We start from the raw sequence: 18,226 nt of genomic DNA on the forward strand, positions 1-18,226 counted from the left end.
GAGGAAAATAGGGTTTTTGAAGGCCGATGGCTGGGGAAGGTCTGGCCAATGCATGGGAGCCCTCCGGTGGTTGGACGGAGATAAAAATTTAGGGGAAGGGGTTTCGGTGGTGTTTGTTTCTGACTGTGGCGGTGGTGCTGCAAGATGGTTGCTGGAAAGTGGTGTTTGAAGATTTGGGGACATAACTGGAATTTTCTAAATTGTTTAGAACCGTTTGTTTTTTTTTCCCTGAAATTTATAGGCCGAGAAGAACCAGGGATAGAGAATGAAGGAAAAGAAACAGAGGGAGAAGAAGACTAGAAGAAGGAAGAATAGGGGAGAAGAAGAAGAAGAAGAAGAAGGAGGTGGAAGAAGAAGAGCAGATACTGCTGGGCAGCTGGGATTAGAACCAGAGAAAGATCATAAGGAAGAAGAAGGAAAGAGGTAGAAGAAAAGAAGAAATCAGAAATAAAGAGAGATTTGGAAGAATTAGGGGAGAAAATTAGAAGAAAATAAGAAGGGAAGGAGAGAAAAGCATGGTATAATAGAAGAGAGAAGAGGAAGGTGGAGGATTGAAATGGAAGAACAGAGATAGATATTTGGCTCTTATACCAAATTATTTAGGGGCAACTTTAAGGATATGCAGCCATGGGGGAGAGATTTAAAGAAATTGAAGAGAGGAAGGAAGGGGAATGGATGAAAGGCAGGATACGAGATGGAACTCATGTTCACTTCTCAAATTCAAATTCAACAATAACTGCCTACAACACGGCTTTCACACACTATTAATAAGGAAGCCTCTTCACATGAAATTACAGATAAACCACTAAAACTAATTACATTACAAACATACCCCCAGAATACACAAATATTATAAACATGCCCCCCCAAATACATATAATCCTAGATGAAACACACAATTAGCTACTAACTAAACCCATCAATCCCTTATCTCAATTCTTCTTAATTATTCTCCAACTTGGATCTTCCAAAGGTCTTGCTTCTTGTCATACATCACTATTTTTTAAGTTAGAAGTTAAAAGTTTTAGTACTGGTTAACAACCTAATAAACCGATTCTGAAAATTTAACAAGTTTTTGTTTCAGTTTTGATTTTGCATAATTAAATACCGAAATGTCAGTTTGGTCATCATTTTTCCCAAAACCAAACCATATAGAACGAATTACTCCCCTAATGGCTAATATGAATTTGTTACGGGTATTAATGCTAGAGTAGATTCTTGCTTTAGTTTTTTTCATTGCTCTATGTTCTCTTGAGCTAAAAATATACTGTATAGCTTTTTTCAAGATCATAAGTGAGTAAAAATTCTATGAAATCCCTCAAGACTTGACTGGTGAATAAGGTAGTTATTGTTCCTAAAAGATGACATGAAGTTAGGGCTGCAAACAAGCTGAGGGGGGAGGGCCTTGAGGGGAAAGGAAAAAAATGAAGAAGGGACGAAATGTTTCTCTTTCCCTCTCTCTCTCTCTTTAGAAATTTTCTTGCTTCCCCTCCATGTGTTCGATGCCATGGAAGTTCTCGTGGTTGTCTATGTTGAAATGATTGATCCAATTTGAAGGTAAATCCTTTGATCTGTGATTAAATAAGGTTGGAGAGGTTGCATCCTTGCTTGTGATCGAGCACAATGCCTCTCAAAACAGGTAAGTTAGGTTTTCTAGAGGGGCTGTGTCTTGGTTTGCTGATGGCTTGTCTACCTTTTGTTGCATGCAAAGGGGGTTTCATTTGGTTCGCTTGGGTATCATGAAGCTCTGGATGTCGATAAAATGGACGAAGGTGGGAAAGTATTTGGAGTTGGGGTTGGGATGGAAAAGGAAGAACTTTTCAGTTTATATTCCTCAAGGTGAAAAAGCAATGGGTGGCGAAGTTTCATGAGTGTCTTCTGCGAGATAGTGAAGGATTTTCCTGAGGAAACTGGAAGTGTAGATGCAAATAACTCTCCATGACTTAAATCGTGGAGTTGGGTGGTACTGGAAGAGAAAATATCGTGAAGGTGATGGCTGTGGTAGTCATGCCCATTCTGTAAGGTAGGGTCTGAAGGTTGGGAAACAAGAGCTGTGTCGGCATTGTGGAGACAAGCGGCATTTGGATGATTTAAGGCCATTGCAGATCAGTCAGTTTTGTTCTACAGGTGCAAAAAGCAAGCTAGGGATTTCGATGAAGTAGAGATGATCAGAGAGGAGGCTAAGGCTGCATTGGGGAGGAGGCAGTAAAGAGGATTGGTCTAGGATGCATGCTTCTCATTTTGGACTTGGCCCAAATAATTAATAAAGGAGGTATTTTATTTTTAACTAAAATGGGCCAATTATTTGAAAAGGCCCAATGTTTAGGAAAGGGTGATACAAGTGCTTTAATTTGGATCCAAAGGGAGGTTATCCTCTAAGGGTCTTCCCATGAAAGGCTCCAGGTGGTATGCAGACCCATGATTTGGAAATTAAGGACCCAAGTACTGCTATGTTGATTCGAGACGTTGGATAGACCCAAAATATTTCTCCTACTTCTCAGGAGACAATTACTAGGAAGGAGGAAGATGCACCTTCCGATAACAGAATTGTTATTTAGCTTTAAGTAATAGAAATATTATTCAGACTCTAGTTATTAAGAATATGAATCGAATTGATCAAGGGTTGAAGAAAGATGAAGATGTTAGAAGAATAAATTCGCCTCAAGATTGGGGGTGATAAAATTGTGTCTAATTCAGAAAATTTTTTAGAAGGTGGTGTGAAAAGGAGTAGAGAAAAAGCAGGGTTGGGGGAGAAATCTGATGATTGTCATCTTTATACGGATAAATTTGAAGGGAATACGGATTTTTCTCCTTGAAAGGTGGCTTGTTTTGGTTCTGAAATGAAGGTGGCCTTTGAAGATAAGGGGGAAAGTTTTGGTGAGTCAAAGACTAAGGAACTAAGGAGAGATTCTTAAGGAGAGTTTAGTATTGTTGAAGTTTCCTCAATTTGAGAAGAATGTTGGAGGTTCTAGTGATATTTGAAAAGGTAAGAGGGTAAAGAAGTAGGAGGACTTTTAAGATTCAGAAAGTGATGACAATAGTGATTTTGATTGTGCTGGAGAGTTGTTGTTGGGTGAGATTTGCGAACAATAAGGGTACACCGTACACTTTTGATTCCAGCAACGAAATAGGGGACTTTTCTTGTGTTCATCCACCCCCATTGGAAGATCTAGAGAGAGTTTCAATTTTCAATAATGATGGGTTGGTTAATAAGTTTCAGCATAGGGATGGGATTTTGCCACACCAGTGGAGGAGATTTCCATAGGGGAGTTAGAAGCTCAAATTATTATGGATAAAATGGATTTAAAGCTGAGTGATGTTGGAGGAAATAAAGTGTGTCTAGATGGTGGTAAAAGTTGAAAGGTAAAGGGTCAAAGGGAATTAATGAATTTGAAGAGCTCTGTAAATTATGATGGGAAGGGCTTGGAAAGGGGGTTTCTTGGTTAATTTCATTTAGTTCTATTTTAGATTTTGTGTATTTTTTGTTCTTTTGTTCTTTTGTGTGTTTTTTTTTTTTTCAACTTTTTTTTTTTTCTCTTTATGGTGGATTTCTTGTCCCTACACATTGTACCTTCTTTTCTTTTTATCTAATATAAATTCTTTTGCTATAAAAAAAAAATGATTAGTTTAGGGCTTCAAAATAGGGGCAAAGTGATGAGGTATGGTTAGTTTAGGGCTTCAAATTTCATTTTTATTTTCCAATTTTTCAATCAAAATTTGAGCTGCTTTGCTGAAATTATTGAAAGTTTTGAAATTTTTGTTGAAATTTACTGAAAATTTGAAATTTAGGTCAAAATTTTAAAAATTTTGTTGAAGTTTGCTGAAGTTTTGGTTGATATTTACTAAAAATTTGGGATTTTAGTTGAACTTTTTAAAAAACGAATTTGAATATGTGTTTCCATTCCATATGCTTTTAAATGTTTCAGAATTTTAAGTCCTTGGGGACCTGGGATATTGGTGAAAAGATTAAACTTGATGGTTGAGTAATTAATAGTGGATTTCGATACCTTGGGTAATTTATGTGAGATGAAGGAGTAATTTAAGGTGTTAGTTAAAGTAAGGTGGGTAAAATTGAAAAAGTGCTTAGGGTGTGTTGAGATCATAGAATACCTTAAGATTAAAAGGAAAATTTTATAGGACAACTGTAAGACTAGCTATGCTATATGGATTAGAATGTTGGGCAATGGAAACAATATATCAAAAACCTAAAAGTTGTTGAAATGAGAATGGTAAGGTGGATGAGTGGTATAATGTTAAAAGATAAATTAAGGAACGAACACATACATGGTTCGTTGGGCATAACACAAAATATAAGATGTAGGAGAGATGTCTCAGATGGTTTGGGTATTTGCAACATTGGACAAATAGTGCACGGGTGAGGAAGATTGAGCTAGTTACTGTTAGTAGCAGTAGAAGGGGTAGGGGTAGACCTAAAATAACTTGGAATGAGATAGTAAGGATTTAACAACCCTTAAATTATTGGAGGAAATTGCTCATGATCGTGTAAATTGGTGGAAAAGGATTCATGTAATGGACTCCACATAGTTGGACGTAAGGCTTTGTTTCTTCTTGTTGCTATCTACATCTTTCAATTGCTAAACAAATTAGATTAAAACTTAAATTTGTTGGTAGGTAGTTCTCTAGCCTTTGCTTCATACTACTTATCCTTGGATTGGATGTTTATGCTTTATGTTATTATGATATGAAATATTAGATATAAATATATTCCATTGTTTATGTTTCGTTATTTTCATTAGTTATGATTTATTTTTTTGGATTAAAATTATAGTCAATAAAATTGTGAATAGTAACAACTCCAAGGTTTCCCTCCCTCTAGTAACAAGAGGACCAATTTAACATTCTATATGTTTAGTTTATGTTATGTAAAGCTTGTTTTAAAATTTTGGTAAAAATCAATTAAGACATTAGTATGTAAAATTATAGAGTCAAAACATGTAAATCTCAAGTTTACTAATGCCTTAAACACAGGATCTGCTACACCACAACCGTTACAACTATGCACAGAGTCACCATTTTTTAAAACTACGGATGCTACACCGAATCAAGTCATGAAAGAGCCTCTCCAAATGTGGAGGTCAGGCTGTGTGTGTCATGCTATTAGAACTCTGGCATGATGTGGCAGCCTTGGGCACTTATTTCTATTTTAATGTTTGGTTAGATATGCTTGCATGTCAGATCTTGAAACTCGCTTGACTCCTAGATGAAATTTTGCTTCATCCAGTATGTTGCCTTGGGAAGACACTTTGGCAAGCACTACTATGCACATATCTTATGCAAATTAAATTGCCAATGCTATGCTGGATATTTAATTTGGGATCACATGGAATTACATCAATTATTACAATTCTTTACGTGTTAGGTATCAAGGGTAGAGTTGTTAGATGAGGTGCAAATCAAGGCTATCAATATTGCTAATGGAAAGAATTTGCCTGAAGTTCCAACTTTGATGTTTGAATTTATAGGCACAGGTGAAAAGTTGATTCTCTTAATTACATTATTGATTTTTATTTATTTATTTTGGTTCAATGCATATTTAAAAGTGTAGTAGTTTTATGAATGAGCTCATTGTGTGGTGTTATCACTTTAGTTCAACGAATGATGAAAAGGTAGAACTCTCTCTCTACTGAAGTGGAATGTGGTACATAGGCTTCTTATAAAAATGGATAAAGAAGTTACTTTGTTTCGGATTTACCTTTATCCTCACAATGAACTTCAGGGAACTAGCAATGTTCTCCGTGATCTCTAAGTAGATTTAACAATTATAGTTTGTGTCAGGTTAATTTTTGAGAATTAATCTGGTAGGAGAATATACATTTGTTTTGGAGATCATCTATTTGTTAGAGTGAAGGGATAAAATATTGATACTAATGGCCATAAAAGAGGTTCCAAAGGTGCAGACATTAATGGATATTTTGACTATTTCCTCCCATCTTACTCTCAGAAAAAAGGGAAAAAAAAAAAAGAGAGGATATTTTGATATAAATATTCATATAAATAATAAAATATGTTCATTTGAGACATTGTTTCTCATGTTGTGATGGTGTATTTTTTAATGTCTTATTTGCTATTTTTAGAAGCATATTCACGTGAGCAAACAATGCTGGTTCAGAAGATTGCTTATGAGCACAATGGAACTGATTTTGTTTTTGCTGAAGACCCTGAAGCTAAAAGGGAACTTTGGAAGGTATAAATTATTTGATAGCTGTAGGGAAGTTGATCTTATGTGATCTTTTGTTTTTTTTTTGGCGGGTTGTGGCTTGTAAATTCTTTGCCTCCTTTTATATGTTGTCTAAAAGATAATCTCTTCATATCATGGGCTTCTCATGCCTTTGATCTTGCAAAATATCTTTATTGAAATAATAAGTTTTCCATGTCTGTCCTATTGTGATGTTGAGGGTGTGTACATAGCAGCTATTCTATATTATTTTTTACCTTGTTGTATTGGTATAATATTTTAGATTTGATTTAAAAAAATAATAACTAAGTGAATAGTTATGAAATAAAATACCATCCAATGTCTTTATCAATAAAATATCAGCTATTTGAAAAATTGTGAAAATAATGTTTTAATGTCTTATTTTCTATATATAAGATCATAATTTCACTTAAAAAAATGGATTGCAATCATCATTCTTTTTCCCATGAAGGCTCTTTACATTTGCTACGTCCAAAAAATTTGTATGTGTGTGTGTATTGCTAAAAGAAAATATGTTATTTTAGTAATTAGGCTCTGTTAGTGGGGTTATTTTTGTCCTTAAATATTTATTATTAGTAGTAATATATAAGAAGCAAGACCTGGGGCTCTGCCCTTGCGCCAGGAAACTGCTGCCCAGTCTTTCCTCTTTCTCTCCTCTTCTCTTCATCTCTTCATCTCTACTCCTCTCCTCCATCCCTAACTTTACAACATGGTATGAGAGCATTGGTCTCCCATAAATCTGATTTATCTGAATTGATTTTGAATTTTTGATGCTCTGTTTTTCATTCATTTTTTTGCCTTGTCCTCCCCTAATCAATCCTCAAATCTGATTTTCTGGTTGGCTTTAGAGTCGTTAGGGGCATCCTTCCTTTCAGTTAAATTGTGCAGAATCCTTGGTAGGAAGCTGTGTGTTTTCATGGTGGTTTGCTGATGTGAAGTCAGTTACACTCTGTTTCTAGTATACTGCTGTTGCTGTTTCTCTGTTGCACGGGCTGGTATCAATTGTACTTTGTTTGTGGCTTGCTGATGATGTTGATTTGATGCTGTGTGTTCATGATTGATTGTTCGCAATCTTGTATCAACTGCTGGTTAATTTCAATTAGTGTTCACAAATCATTCGAAATTTTGACAATTTTGTGGAAATTTAGGACTTTGCCACTAGCCATGAGAGGGGAAGTTTTGAAGGTTAAGGACGAGGTTTGGATTGTGGTCATGGTAGCAATTATTTATTTGGGCGAGGAGTTTTTCGTGGTGATTCTCGCATTTGCACATATTGTCGCAAGGACAATCATTCCTTTGATCTCTGTTGAGATCTCCTTGGGAAACTGACTTGGGCCAATAAGTCTTTTGTCAAGGGCGATATCGTTGTTGACACTTCAAATTCACCTAGCCACCCTACTGGGGAGTTGAATATATTATTTACCATGTTCTAAGAGAAGTATAACAATCTTGTTTGCATGATTCAGGAGTCAAGAACTCCAAATGCTGCCTTTTACATAACAACTCCAAACTCGTTTGCTTAGTTCACGTGCGCACACACGAAAAAGAAAAAAGGAAAAAAAAACTCCAAACTTGTTTGCATGGTTCAACATCTCCAAACTCAGGTATAACTCCTAATTCGTTTCAATCCTTGAACCGCACTACTTTACACATTAAGGTTGCTCTTGCTTATGGTTTGTTTACACCAATTTATGGTTCTAGCAATAGTCTTTCAATTCCTTCTATTCCTATTTCATTTGTGTTATATCTGCCTAAATTTCCCTCAAACCTGTTTATCATTTAGTCGATTAACTATGTTTTATAATTGTTGTGTGACCTTTATTTCTCATTGTGCTATTGAGGAAGAAGAGAATGGTCTATACTTTTTCGATGCTGGTTGTGGTGGACCCATTTCTTGTGATATGGCTTCCTTTGTTTGTGCATTTGTTTGGGTCATCCATCCCTTCCAAAACTACAAGTTTTTCCCATTTTCAAGTCTGTTTCTTGTTTTGAGTGTTTTGTGTGTCAATTGGGAAAGCATGTAGGGCATCTTTTCTTTCTAGAGTCAAGGCTTGTAGTAAATCAATATTTTCTTTTATTCATTCAAATATTTGGGGTCCCTGTACAATAAAGAATTAGAATGGTTGTCAAATATTTTGTTTATTGGGTCTATTTGTTAAAAGATAGGTTTGATTTTTTTAATGTATTTATTTAATTCTATCAAGAAATAAAAATTGAATTTGGATTTGATATTCAAAATTTTCAATTTGATAATGCCCTTGAATTTGTTCAAAGTAAGATTTAATCTTTTTTCTTGGCCTAAAGGCTTATAAATCAAACATAATGTATGCATGCCTCTCAGAATGGAGTAGATGAATGAAAATTAGACATTTACTTAAGATGGCATTGTCTTTATTCCTTCATATGCATGCTCCTAAAACTTTTGGATCAATGCTCTTCTTATTTCTCCTCAACAGCATGCCCTTTAGTGTTCTAAGGGTGCAAATTCCCTTCTCCATCATGTACCCAAAAAAATCTATGTTCTCTATTATGCCTCAAGTTTTTGGGTGCATATGATTTGTTTATGGTCCACATATTGGTTTGGAAAAGTTCTTTGCTTGTGCTGTTAAATGTGTCTTTGTGATACTTGAGAACTTAGAATGGACATAAATGTTATGATCCTCACCTTCACAAGAAATTCATTAGTTTTGATGTCACCTTTTTTGAGGGAACATCTTCTTTAAAAAATTCTCTCTATTTTTGATGATTTATTATGACTTAATGATTTATGGTTCCCTCGCTTGTGGTGATCCTCATGTTCTTATGGATTTGCTCATTTTTCACCCGAAAGGTACTTGAACATGTACTCAATAGTCCTTAGTTGCTAATCCTATTGCTCATTATGTTTGAGTTCTTCACCTTCCTAGTCCTGTGGGTTCTTTTGCTATGTTTATTTCCTTTATTTCTATCCCAACCTTGTATGTTAAAGCACTTGCTAACCCTGGGTCAAAGCATATAGAAGTGGATGTCTTGACCACTAAGGGACATGGGACTTGGTGGATCTTTCTCTCATTTAAGAGTTGGTTAGATATCATTGGGTCTACACCATCAAATATCTTCTTGACGGTTTGCAGAATGGCGTAATGCTTGATTTGTTGCTCAAGGATACAACCTAAACATATGGTATTGATTATTTCTAGTTGATTGACTAAATTCCATTTGTGTATTGATCTCGTTGGCAGTTAATTTTGATTAGCCCTTGTGCCAGATAGATGTAAAGAATGCCTTCTTGTATGGAGATCTTTAGGGAGAGGTATACATGGAGCAATCTCCTAAGTATGTTGTTCAGGGGGAGGATGGTAAAGTATGTACAGTTGGGCACTCAGTGTAGGATCGATAAAAGAAAGAATAGAACAAAGAAGAAATAGAGCAAAAAACATATTGGAAGATACTTCATTAAACAAACAAGATACAAGAATAGAGGGAAGGCGAGAACTATTACTAGAGACTCTTAGTTCTCACTTGCTCAGCCTCTCTTCGAACTAGAACTCTCTTTTTATGGAGGGTAGTAGGGGAATGTGATGGGGCATATGCTGTGACATATTCTCTATTCTTACCCTTTACAAAACATGTAGCAATAAGGTAAAACCTCTTTATCTAAAGCTACTTTTTTAAAACGACTTTTGATAAAGCTTACAACAACAATGATAATATAGTAAAAGTTAAAGCTTACAACGAAAATGACAATATAGTAAAAGATAAAGCTTACAATGACTATGACAATATAGTAAATGCTAATAATAGAGCTAGTGCTTTTGTGGCATATCAAAGATCATATCTTGCTTTGTACTCCTATTCTTCCTTATCTGGATAACAGGCCATTACTTCCAGGTCATCAATGGTTCCATTATTACTCTTATGATCTACATAGTAAAGAGCCAACTTGTTTGTTAAGTAAATCTTGTAGAAATGAGGGAACAACACTGAGTAATGAGTATTTTTTGCCCTTCCATCATCCTAGTAGTGTACTAGGTTGAAGAGGTGTTGTGGCAGTTTATATGAGTCAACATTATTGGAATAACGCATGTTTTTTCTTGTTTCGACCCAATGCGATGCTGATATTTGTGGATCTGCAAATGGATTTTTTTTTTGAAGCTTCATATCCTTTCACATATAGAGAAGATATTGACATCTCTCTCCCCTCCTTATGTTTGGACTTCTCCCCTAAGATGAAAAGTTACCAACAAATATGAGAACCTAGTCGTGAAATCAAGTCAATTGACCCATTGTTCTTCAGTTTTAAAGAACAGGAACTAGTCCTTGAGGTAGCTATACTATTGAGGCTTTGGCCTCTGATTTGTGATGAAGGCGTATGTCCATGGCTTGTGTAAAATCATACCAATACGATATGTTCTTGCTAAATATCAGAGAAGGAAAGCCTCTTTTGGAAAAGTTAAATAGGACAATGTGTGGACCCAGAGGCCATTAATGTAGGGAAAGAGTGGGTGCCAATCTAATTATTTTAGTGGTGCATCAACCACAACATAGCTGGAGAGAAGAATAAACTAGAGACCCTGAATCATTTTAATGTTTCCATTTTCGATGGTGTGGCAAAGGATGTTTTATTGGATTTCATTGGGAAGACTTAGGATTCTTTTTGTGAAATTGAGTGAACTTGAAGAGGATGAGGAGGCCATGACGAAGAGGACTTGGAGATTGGTCAGCCTTAAGAGAAAGTCACTGAGGATGTTGTGCTTTCCTTTGATGTGCTTTACATAAAATTTATACTGTAAGAACCGGTTTGCCCATCTAAAAAGCTTTCCTTGTAAGAGGATCTTTTTTGATTGAATTGTATCATTTTTGGAAATGACGACATGTCCATCTCTATTGTAAAAGTATGTTCGATCATATGGAACTCAAAATTTTCAATTCCTTTTTTCACCGCCAAAATCTCCTTGAACGTGGAGTGATAATGTAATTTGGATTCTTTGAATGTTCCTTTCTTGTACCCACAGATATGTCTAGTCTCATCATCCTTTTCTTCCATTAAGGTTGCATCCTAGTAATTATCACTTGTGTTGGTCTGCAAGATTTTTTTTGCCTTTGTCAGGAATCTAGAGTGGTGGCAATTGTATAGCCATTCCTTTAAGCGGCCTTATTGCTTCTGCGTGTTTGGATTCCTAGGGGGCACATCTTTATTTTTCAAAAGTTGATGTAGTGGTGTTGTGTAGTTGTCAATTTTGGGATGAAATTTGCTATATAATTGACTATACCAAGAAATTATTATAGTTGCTTTGTCGTCATCTGACTATTTGGGAATGTGCTAAGCTATGTCACAATATGTGGCTACAATTTATGCTTCCCTTGGCTAATCTTCATCCCAAGGAAATCAATTGCTTCTGCCCCAATTATCATTCTCTTTTTTGACAACATGATCCCATAATGTGTAATTATCTCTTTAAACTGATTTAGGAGTTTTTCATGGGAGCCATATCTTTTGAGAAAAGGAGAATATCGTCAATGAAAATCAGGGCATGATGGAGGATAGGCTGGAATATCTTGATCATCGCCTTTTGAAAATTGGATAGGGCCACCTTAAACCCAAATGGCATGACAGTACATTGGCAGTAGAAATTGGGGATGCAGAAAGCTGTTTTGGGCCAATATTTGGAAGGATGCCTAATTTCCAGAAGCCCGCTTTCAAGTCAAACTTAGAGAAGATTTGGGCCTCTGATAATCGTGAAAATTGACTGACCCGATTTGGTAACAAGAACTTATCATCAGCAAGGAAGTGGTTAAGAGGTTGACAATTAATGACAAGCTTGAGCTTTCCTCGTGTTTGTTTAGCTCTCTTATTGACAAGAAGGTCTCACAAGCCCATTGTGACTTAGTGGGCTCAATTAGTCCATCTTCTTGTAGTTTGGACAATTCATTGGGCTAGTGAATAGTGCCCCAAATTCATTCCCTTATGCCTTTGTAGGGTTGAAGTCCTTGTTTTTCTTGAATGGAAGGCTAACATATAACTCTTGATTCTTCCACAACGGCTTTGTTCATTTCTTTAAGAATTCACCATGGTTGTGTGCACAACTTGTCTAGATTAATTGGGCTCTAATTTCTTCCAAGGATTGCGTGATGTGGAAGAGATTAGGAGTTTTGGTCCGCCAAAAAATATACGATCTAAACTTCAGCCCTTATTTTGTCCACTAGACTTTGTTTAGGTGTTGGATAATGTCAAACCCAATGAGTAGGTGTTTGTTAAGAAGATTTGACCCAAAGAATGTCACTCTAATTAAGCATTCTGGATGAAGCTTAATATAGATTGACACACTCTTTAATTTGACCTAAAAATTTTCTCTATTTGTTGCTTTGAAGCCTTGATTACATGGCTTCCGTTTGTCTTTTGAAAGAATGCTTGACTTCAACAAGCTGCACGCTACTCCCATGTCAAAAAATGCAATAACCTTGATTGACTTTGAGTAATTATTAGCTAATACCTAGACTGGAGCACAAGGTGAAACATATCTCCTTTCTAGTTGCAGATATAACATCAGTGATCTTTTAGATCCTTCCTATGCTTCTTCTTTTTCATATATTTTCATTAGTCGTAGATGTAACATTGTTGATCTTTTAGATCCTTCCTATGCTTCTTCTTTTCCAAATATTTTCAGCATTTCACTTTGTGTTTGGATTTTCTGAACTTTCTGGGAAAGATAAACATCTTCTTTTTCTTTCGTTGAATAAGAGCACTGCTTGTCTCCTTTGCATATGATAAGAATATCTTTTCTCTTACATTCTTTGGTTATCTTCATGTCTGCTTTCTGGATTCTTCTGTATATGTCATACTTTTCGCAAAGTACATCTAGATTCATGAGAGCACTTTGGTAGAGTTTACCGAGAGAAGTGTTCGCAAGTCGTTTTTGACTCATTTAAAGTTCTTTGAGAACTTCTTCTCCTAGTGGATATGGAAGACTATTTAGGTATGCTTGCTTGATATTGATGCCATCTGGTCAGCGAAGAGTATAGTATCTTTTGGAGATGGGATTATAACACTTCTTAGATCTTTTCTTTTAAATGAACAACATTTAATCTTCATACACTCATCCCTGGCTTGGGTAACATGGTCCTCCTCAATGATTGTGGATATGAAGACATTGAGATTCGAAACTTGTGATATATGCAGTTGTTGATAATCTCCAAGATTTATCCACCATATTTTGAGTCTTCCGATGAACTTGGAGACAACCTTTCCTATATATTCTTTTAGCATAATCCCTACTTTCATTAATTCAGCTGTGCACCAAGCATGGAGCTCAAAGCTTTTATTCCTCAACTAGTTTGGTGAAATTCCTTCTAATGAAATAGTTGGTCCATTGTAATTTGAATTGCTTCGGCTTTGCATAAGGATGGTAGATGAGGTATTCTCTGAGAGATTGATGTTGTCATTTATTCCCTCATCATCAGTGGGATTGTCATACTATGATATATGAGTTGATGGCTGCGTCATCATGGTAAGTTAGGGGGCTATATCTCTTCATAGATGAACATTAGGATGATTCGTCTTCTATTATGATGGGAAGTCTGGAAGTGAGTTTCTTATTCTTCTGTGGGCTTCTTTGGATACCTTTTCGTGCGAAGGAGGGTTGGCCATTTTGCAACTGTAGTGTGGAGGTTTGGAGTTTTCTGTCACCAGATAATCCAAATATGCAGCTTCGATCTATGATGCATCTGGCCCTTACCAACCTTGTGATATCTTCTCTTTTTTTGTTTCTTTGTGTGTGTGTGGTGTGTGTGTTGTGGACGCTGTTGTTGTTTCAACCCTTGGGTTGGCGGTTGAGTATGTTGCCTCTTTTTGCATTGAGAAAGGGACTCATTGCCTTGAAAGAAGGTTGCATTGATATAGACAGTATGTGGCCGAGGAGAGTTGAATGCCAAAGTGGTTGGTGGGAAAAGATGATCTATCCTCGGTTGTTTGTGGTGGTATTGCTGGATCTTACTGAGAGAGTTTAGTTGTGCTTTAAGGTGTTGCATTTTCTGCTTCTTTTTTTTGAAGGGCAGTGAGCATGTGACTTTGCGAATCATTGCATTAGTTCTTCATGAAGTATTTGAATGTGATTCTGGCATTTATCGATGAGGGTGTCGCCTGTGATGTCGAAATTTGTTTAGCCACCAACTTTGTTGGACAACGCCAGTTTGGTTATCAATAAATTGTTGCCAGCCAATTTGTTTTGTTGCAAGGGCAAATTTTTTGATTGCTAGGTTGAGAGTTGCTCCAGCTGGGGAGACTATTTTGTTAGATCATCTGGGTCGACAACAATTGGATTTCTCTAATCTTCTAGAATGTTTTGGTCATTACCTTGTATCTTCATAATTATGGTGAGGAAATCACCATCATAGCTTGAGAGTCTTAACATGGTGATTGTTGGAGAAGATCATCAATAATCATGTGTCTTATTTCCTCTGTATTTCACATTAATAGTCAAAATTTACTCTTGGGTTTTCGTTTTTGTATCTCTTCTTACAGCTTTTTGAGGGCATTGTTCTTATTTTGCCATTCCTCTGCTTATTAAGAGATCAGAAATGAATCTTTCGGCATTCAGTGCATGTGCAAGTCAATATCAAACACATTGAGTGGTGCCTATGGTCATGGGTTTTGACACGGAAGGCCATCTCCCTTGAAGTACGAGATGGGGAACTTGAGATCCCAGAGTAAGTCGATGGTAGTGGTGGATGGTTTGATCACACTTTTGTTCTTTTGGAGATTTGCAATGTGAGGTTTGGACCACATGGTAGGAAGACATGTGGGGAAGTGAGTTGATGGGGATTCTTGGTCGCCATTTGGAAGGAGATGTGAACTCATTATTCTACTTGCGTTTTGTAGATGGGACATGAGTATGACTGCTGGGGATATGCTGCAGCTGCTTGCACTTGGAGTGATCCGAGCTTGAGTGAGGCTTGTTCTCACAGGACAATTGGCTTGGGATAAGGACACTGGCTCAGGCTAAAGGGTGATGAGAATTGACAAAGCGCGCATACTTGTTTGCCCAAGGGGTTGCTAGATCAAAGGAGGATTTTGGAGTTATGTCGGACCATTTGTGATGAGTGAATAGCTGCCCAACAATCAATTAGAGTCTGGGGTGCTCCAATAATCTAAATCGGGACATTAGAGTAGTTCTTTTACTCGGGCTGATAAGTTCAGCAAAAGTTGGAAAGATGTGAAAACTAATATCCCGTTTCAACATTATTGAATGTGGTGATGCCAAGGATTATCGTACTTGTATAACTTTAGAGCAAGACAGATTCTGGAGAGACAGGAAGATCTTGATCTCACATGGAACGTAAGTATAACTTGTTTTTCGTACTGAATTACTTGGACTTTTTCATATAAATCCCATTGTTAAAGAAGGCAATCATTGTATAATGGATTGGCACAAAGGTCTTCGAAATATTTGGTGTATATAAACGGCCTCTCCTTGAGCCCAAAGATAAAGGCACATGTCAATCTTTGCCTGCTAGGAAGAGGAGATCAGTTAACTAAACTATCTCGGTAGGACATGTATTTCTAATACTATTTGCGGCCCTATGTAGATATGGGTATATCCCTAGTTGAGGTACTTTCCTGGGGAAGACTTTCGGGGAGAACTCTAGAACGTGAATTCCGAACGTGTTTTGATTTAGTTGCAAGAGCTAGTTTGAGAAATCAAAGGGTGAAGCTTTGATAAATGTTTAATGCCTCTCGAGCACAGCTGGTCTTGCGGTGATTCTCTTCAAAAGGTTCAGGATACTCGGTCTTGTCTAGCATGGTATTGAGCTTGTGGATTTGGGGATTTTGGGTTTGGAGGGAATATAGATAATCTTTTGGTAACATAATGTAACCTGATGCATATAATCAAGACTATTTAAGCTAAAAAATAGATGAAGATATGGAGAAAAGTCGAAGGATGGGGATGGCAGTGGATCATGGCTCTAGAAGACATTCTTTCTAATGGAACATTCATGACCTCTTCTCACTACCTGTGCATGCATGGATCTTTTCTTGCCCAACTTATGAAATTATAAAGCATTGAATCAATCTAGAGTATGTCCTATTCCCTCTCTATCCCAGCAGTGGTTTTGAAGGGCGTTTTCAGGCGTTTTGGAGAAAAGGCGGACCACTCCATGAAGGTGTACGCCTAAGCACAAAGCGTACGGCCTCGACAATGCCCCAAAAACGATGCCTTTTTACGGCCTCATAGAAATGCGTAAGCCTTTCGGTCCAGGGTTAAACCAACACAATTTTATAAGGTCCAAACCCAAAACACACTGATGAAAAATATCCTCTCTATCTTCTCATGCAGAGTCTTGCCTGTAGCTTCTGTCGGCGAGGGCCTGATGAAAGCCTATGACCTCTCTTCGGATAGCCTCGATGAAGCCGGCGAGCTACTGCTCTCTCTTAGAGCCGCTCAGCGAGGAGCCGACGAAGTGTACTGCTCTCTCGAAGCCTTGCTATATCTTTAGGCCTCGAAGAAGCTTGCTCGTAAGCTTAAGCTTGACGCCTCTGCCTCTCTCTCGAAGGAACGCCTTGCATTGAAGCTCAAAGCCTCTGCTCTCTTTACTCCTCGCAATAGGCTCTCTCGTCTCATCTCTCTCTCTCTCTCTCGAAGTCTATGTTTGACGGGAATTTATTTTCCATCAACCAGGCGACTAAAATTAATATTAAAAATTATTCCCATTGGTTCATAATTAGTTGGGTTCATAGTACTGGAGTCAGACGTATCCCAAAACGTCCCCTTAGCGTTGGAGAAATTTGTAATTTGGTTTTTTCGTCACTGTTCGAAAACTAGGCTATTTTAATGCTTCAGTCATATTTTTATTTTTGTTTCCATTATCTAACATTTTTCTCATTTTTTTATTTATAATTATTTAAAAAATAGCATCCCCAAAATGGCTACGCCTCAATTGCCTTAGGCTACGCTTCGCCTCACGGAGGGAAAACGCCTCGCCTCTACACTTTCTCCTTAAAACATGACATCAGAGAAGCCAGTTTGTTCCGAACCAAACACAACCTTCGCGGCCTCTCAATAGGTCAAGGGCACCTTAGGCGTACTCTATGATAACTTCTATGGAACGGATGCTTAGAATGCAAGTGTTCGAATTGGCTTGTTCATCGTTGTTCTAATATGGATGATTCCTCGTGAGATGTGGCATCACAGAGATATTGGGTTAGAACAAGAAGGTACAATGATTTAGGGGTATTTATTGTATATATTGAGGTGGGATTATTTAGGAGAGTGTTTTCCATATTTAGAGTAGAGATGTATTATAAGGAGTTTGTATTGGTTCTACAAATTATTCAAGAAACAAAAATCCATTCTGGTTTCATGGTATCAGAGCTAGGAGATTAAACCTAGCTAGCCCAATGCGGAAATCACCAGCCGAAGTAAAGGTTCGATGACCTCTAAGAAAAAAAAAAAAATCTCACGAGGTCCTTAAACAGATTACACAATAGTTCGAGAATTCCATGAGATTCTTCGTACTGGCAGTTGTAGTGTATCTGGGCCATCTTGCCTTTGATCGGTGCATCAGCCAGAGGAATCCCAAGGCCTTCGTCGACTTCCGCTAGAGCATACCTCTCCAGCCTCTCCAGATCCATCAGGGATCTACTGGTATCAAAACTGGCTGAAAACCGACATACTTACTGACTTCCGACTCAAGCATCAGCGTACTACATTAACGTGTCCTGGGTGGGTAACTATGGTGCAGTAATTTAGTATTAAGCAACTCAAGCCACTGTGTGCCTCATTGAACTCCTTTTGGGAGAGAAGTATTGAGGTTCTTATGATCCAGTAAAGATCTCGCACCTTTCACTGTATAGCTAGTTGCCGTCATTTTTTTTTGACTTTAATGCACAACCACAGGCCTGCTATATCTAAATCATGCGATAGGGTTAGTTACTTGTTCGTAATACTTCTGAGGGTTGGCGAGAAGCATAAGCAAGTTAACCTTCACCCCGCGTGGATCTAAGACTACACACAAATTCCTTCTGGGATGCGT

General features: G+C 37.3%; 1 protein-coding gene across 3 annotated transcripts in view; it reads left to right on the plus strand.

Annotated features, from left to right (window-relative positions):
* Positions 1-18,226, plus strand: part of LOC131167121 (D-lactate dehydrogenase [cytochrome], mitochondrial) — a 147,778-nt gene that overhangs the window by 90,262 nt on the left and 39,290 nt on the right. For 2 of the 3 annotated variants that reach the window (XM_058125947.1, XM_058125954.1), the window contains exons 12-13: positions 5,381-5,489; positions 6,096-6,205. The exons of the other annotated variant lie outside the window; for it this stretch is intronic. In XM_058125947.1, the coding sequence (XP_057981930.1) occupies positions 5,381-5,489; positions 6,096-6,205 (219 nt within the window). The remainder of the gene's footprint in view (positions 1-5,380; positions 5,490-6,095; positions 6,206-18,226) is intronic. 3 annotated transcript variants of the gene reach the window in all.

This window comes from Malania oleifera, chromosome 1 (assembly GCF_029873635.1).
Source record: "Malania oleifera isolate guangnan ecotype guangnan chromosome 1, ASM2987363v1, whole genome shotgun sequence".
NCBI lineage: Eukaryota > Viridiplantae > Streptophyta > Magnoliopsida > Santalales > Ximeniaceae > Malania > Malania oleifera.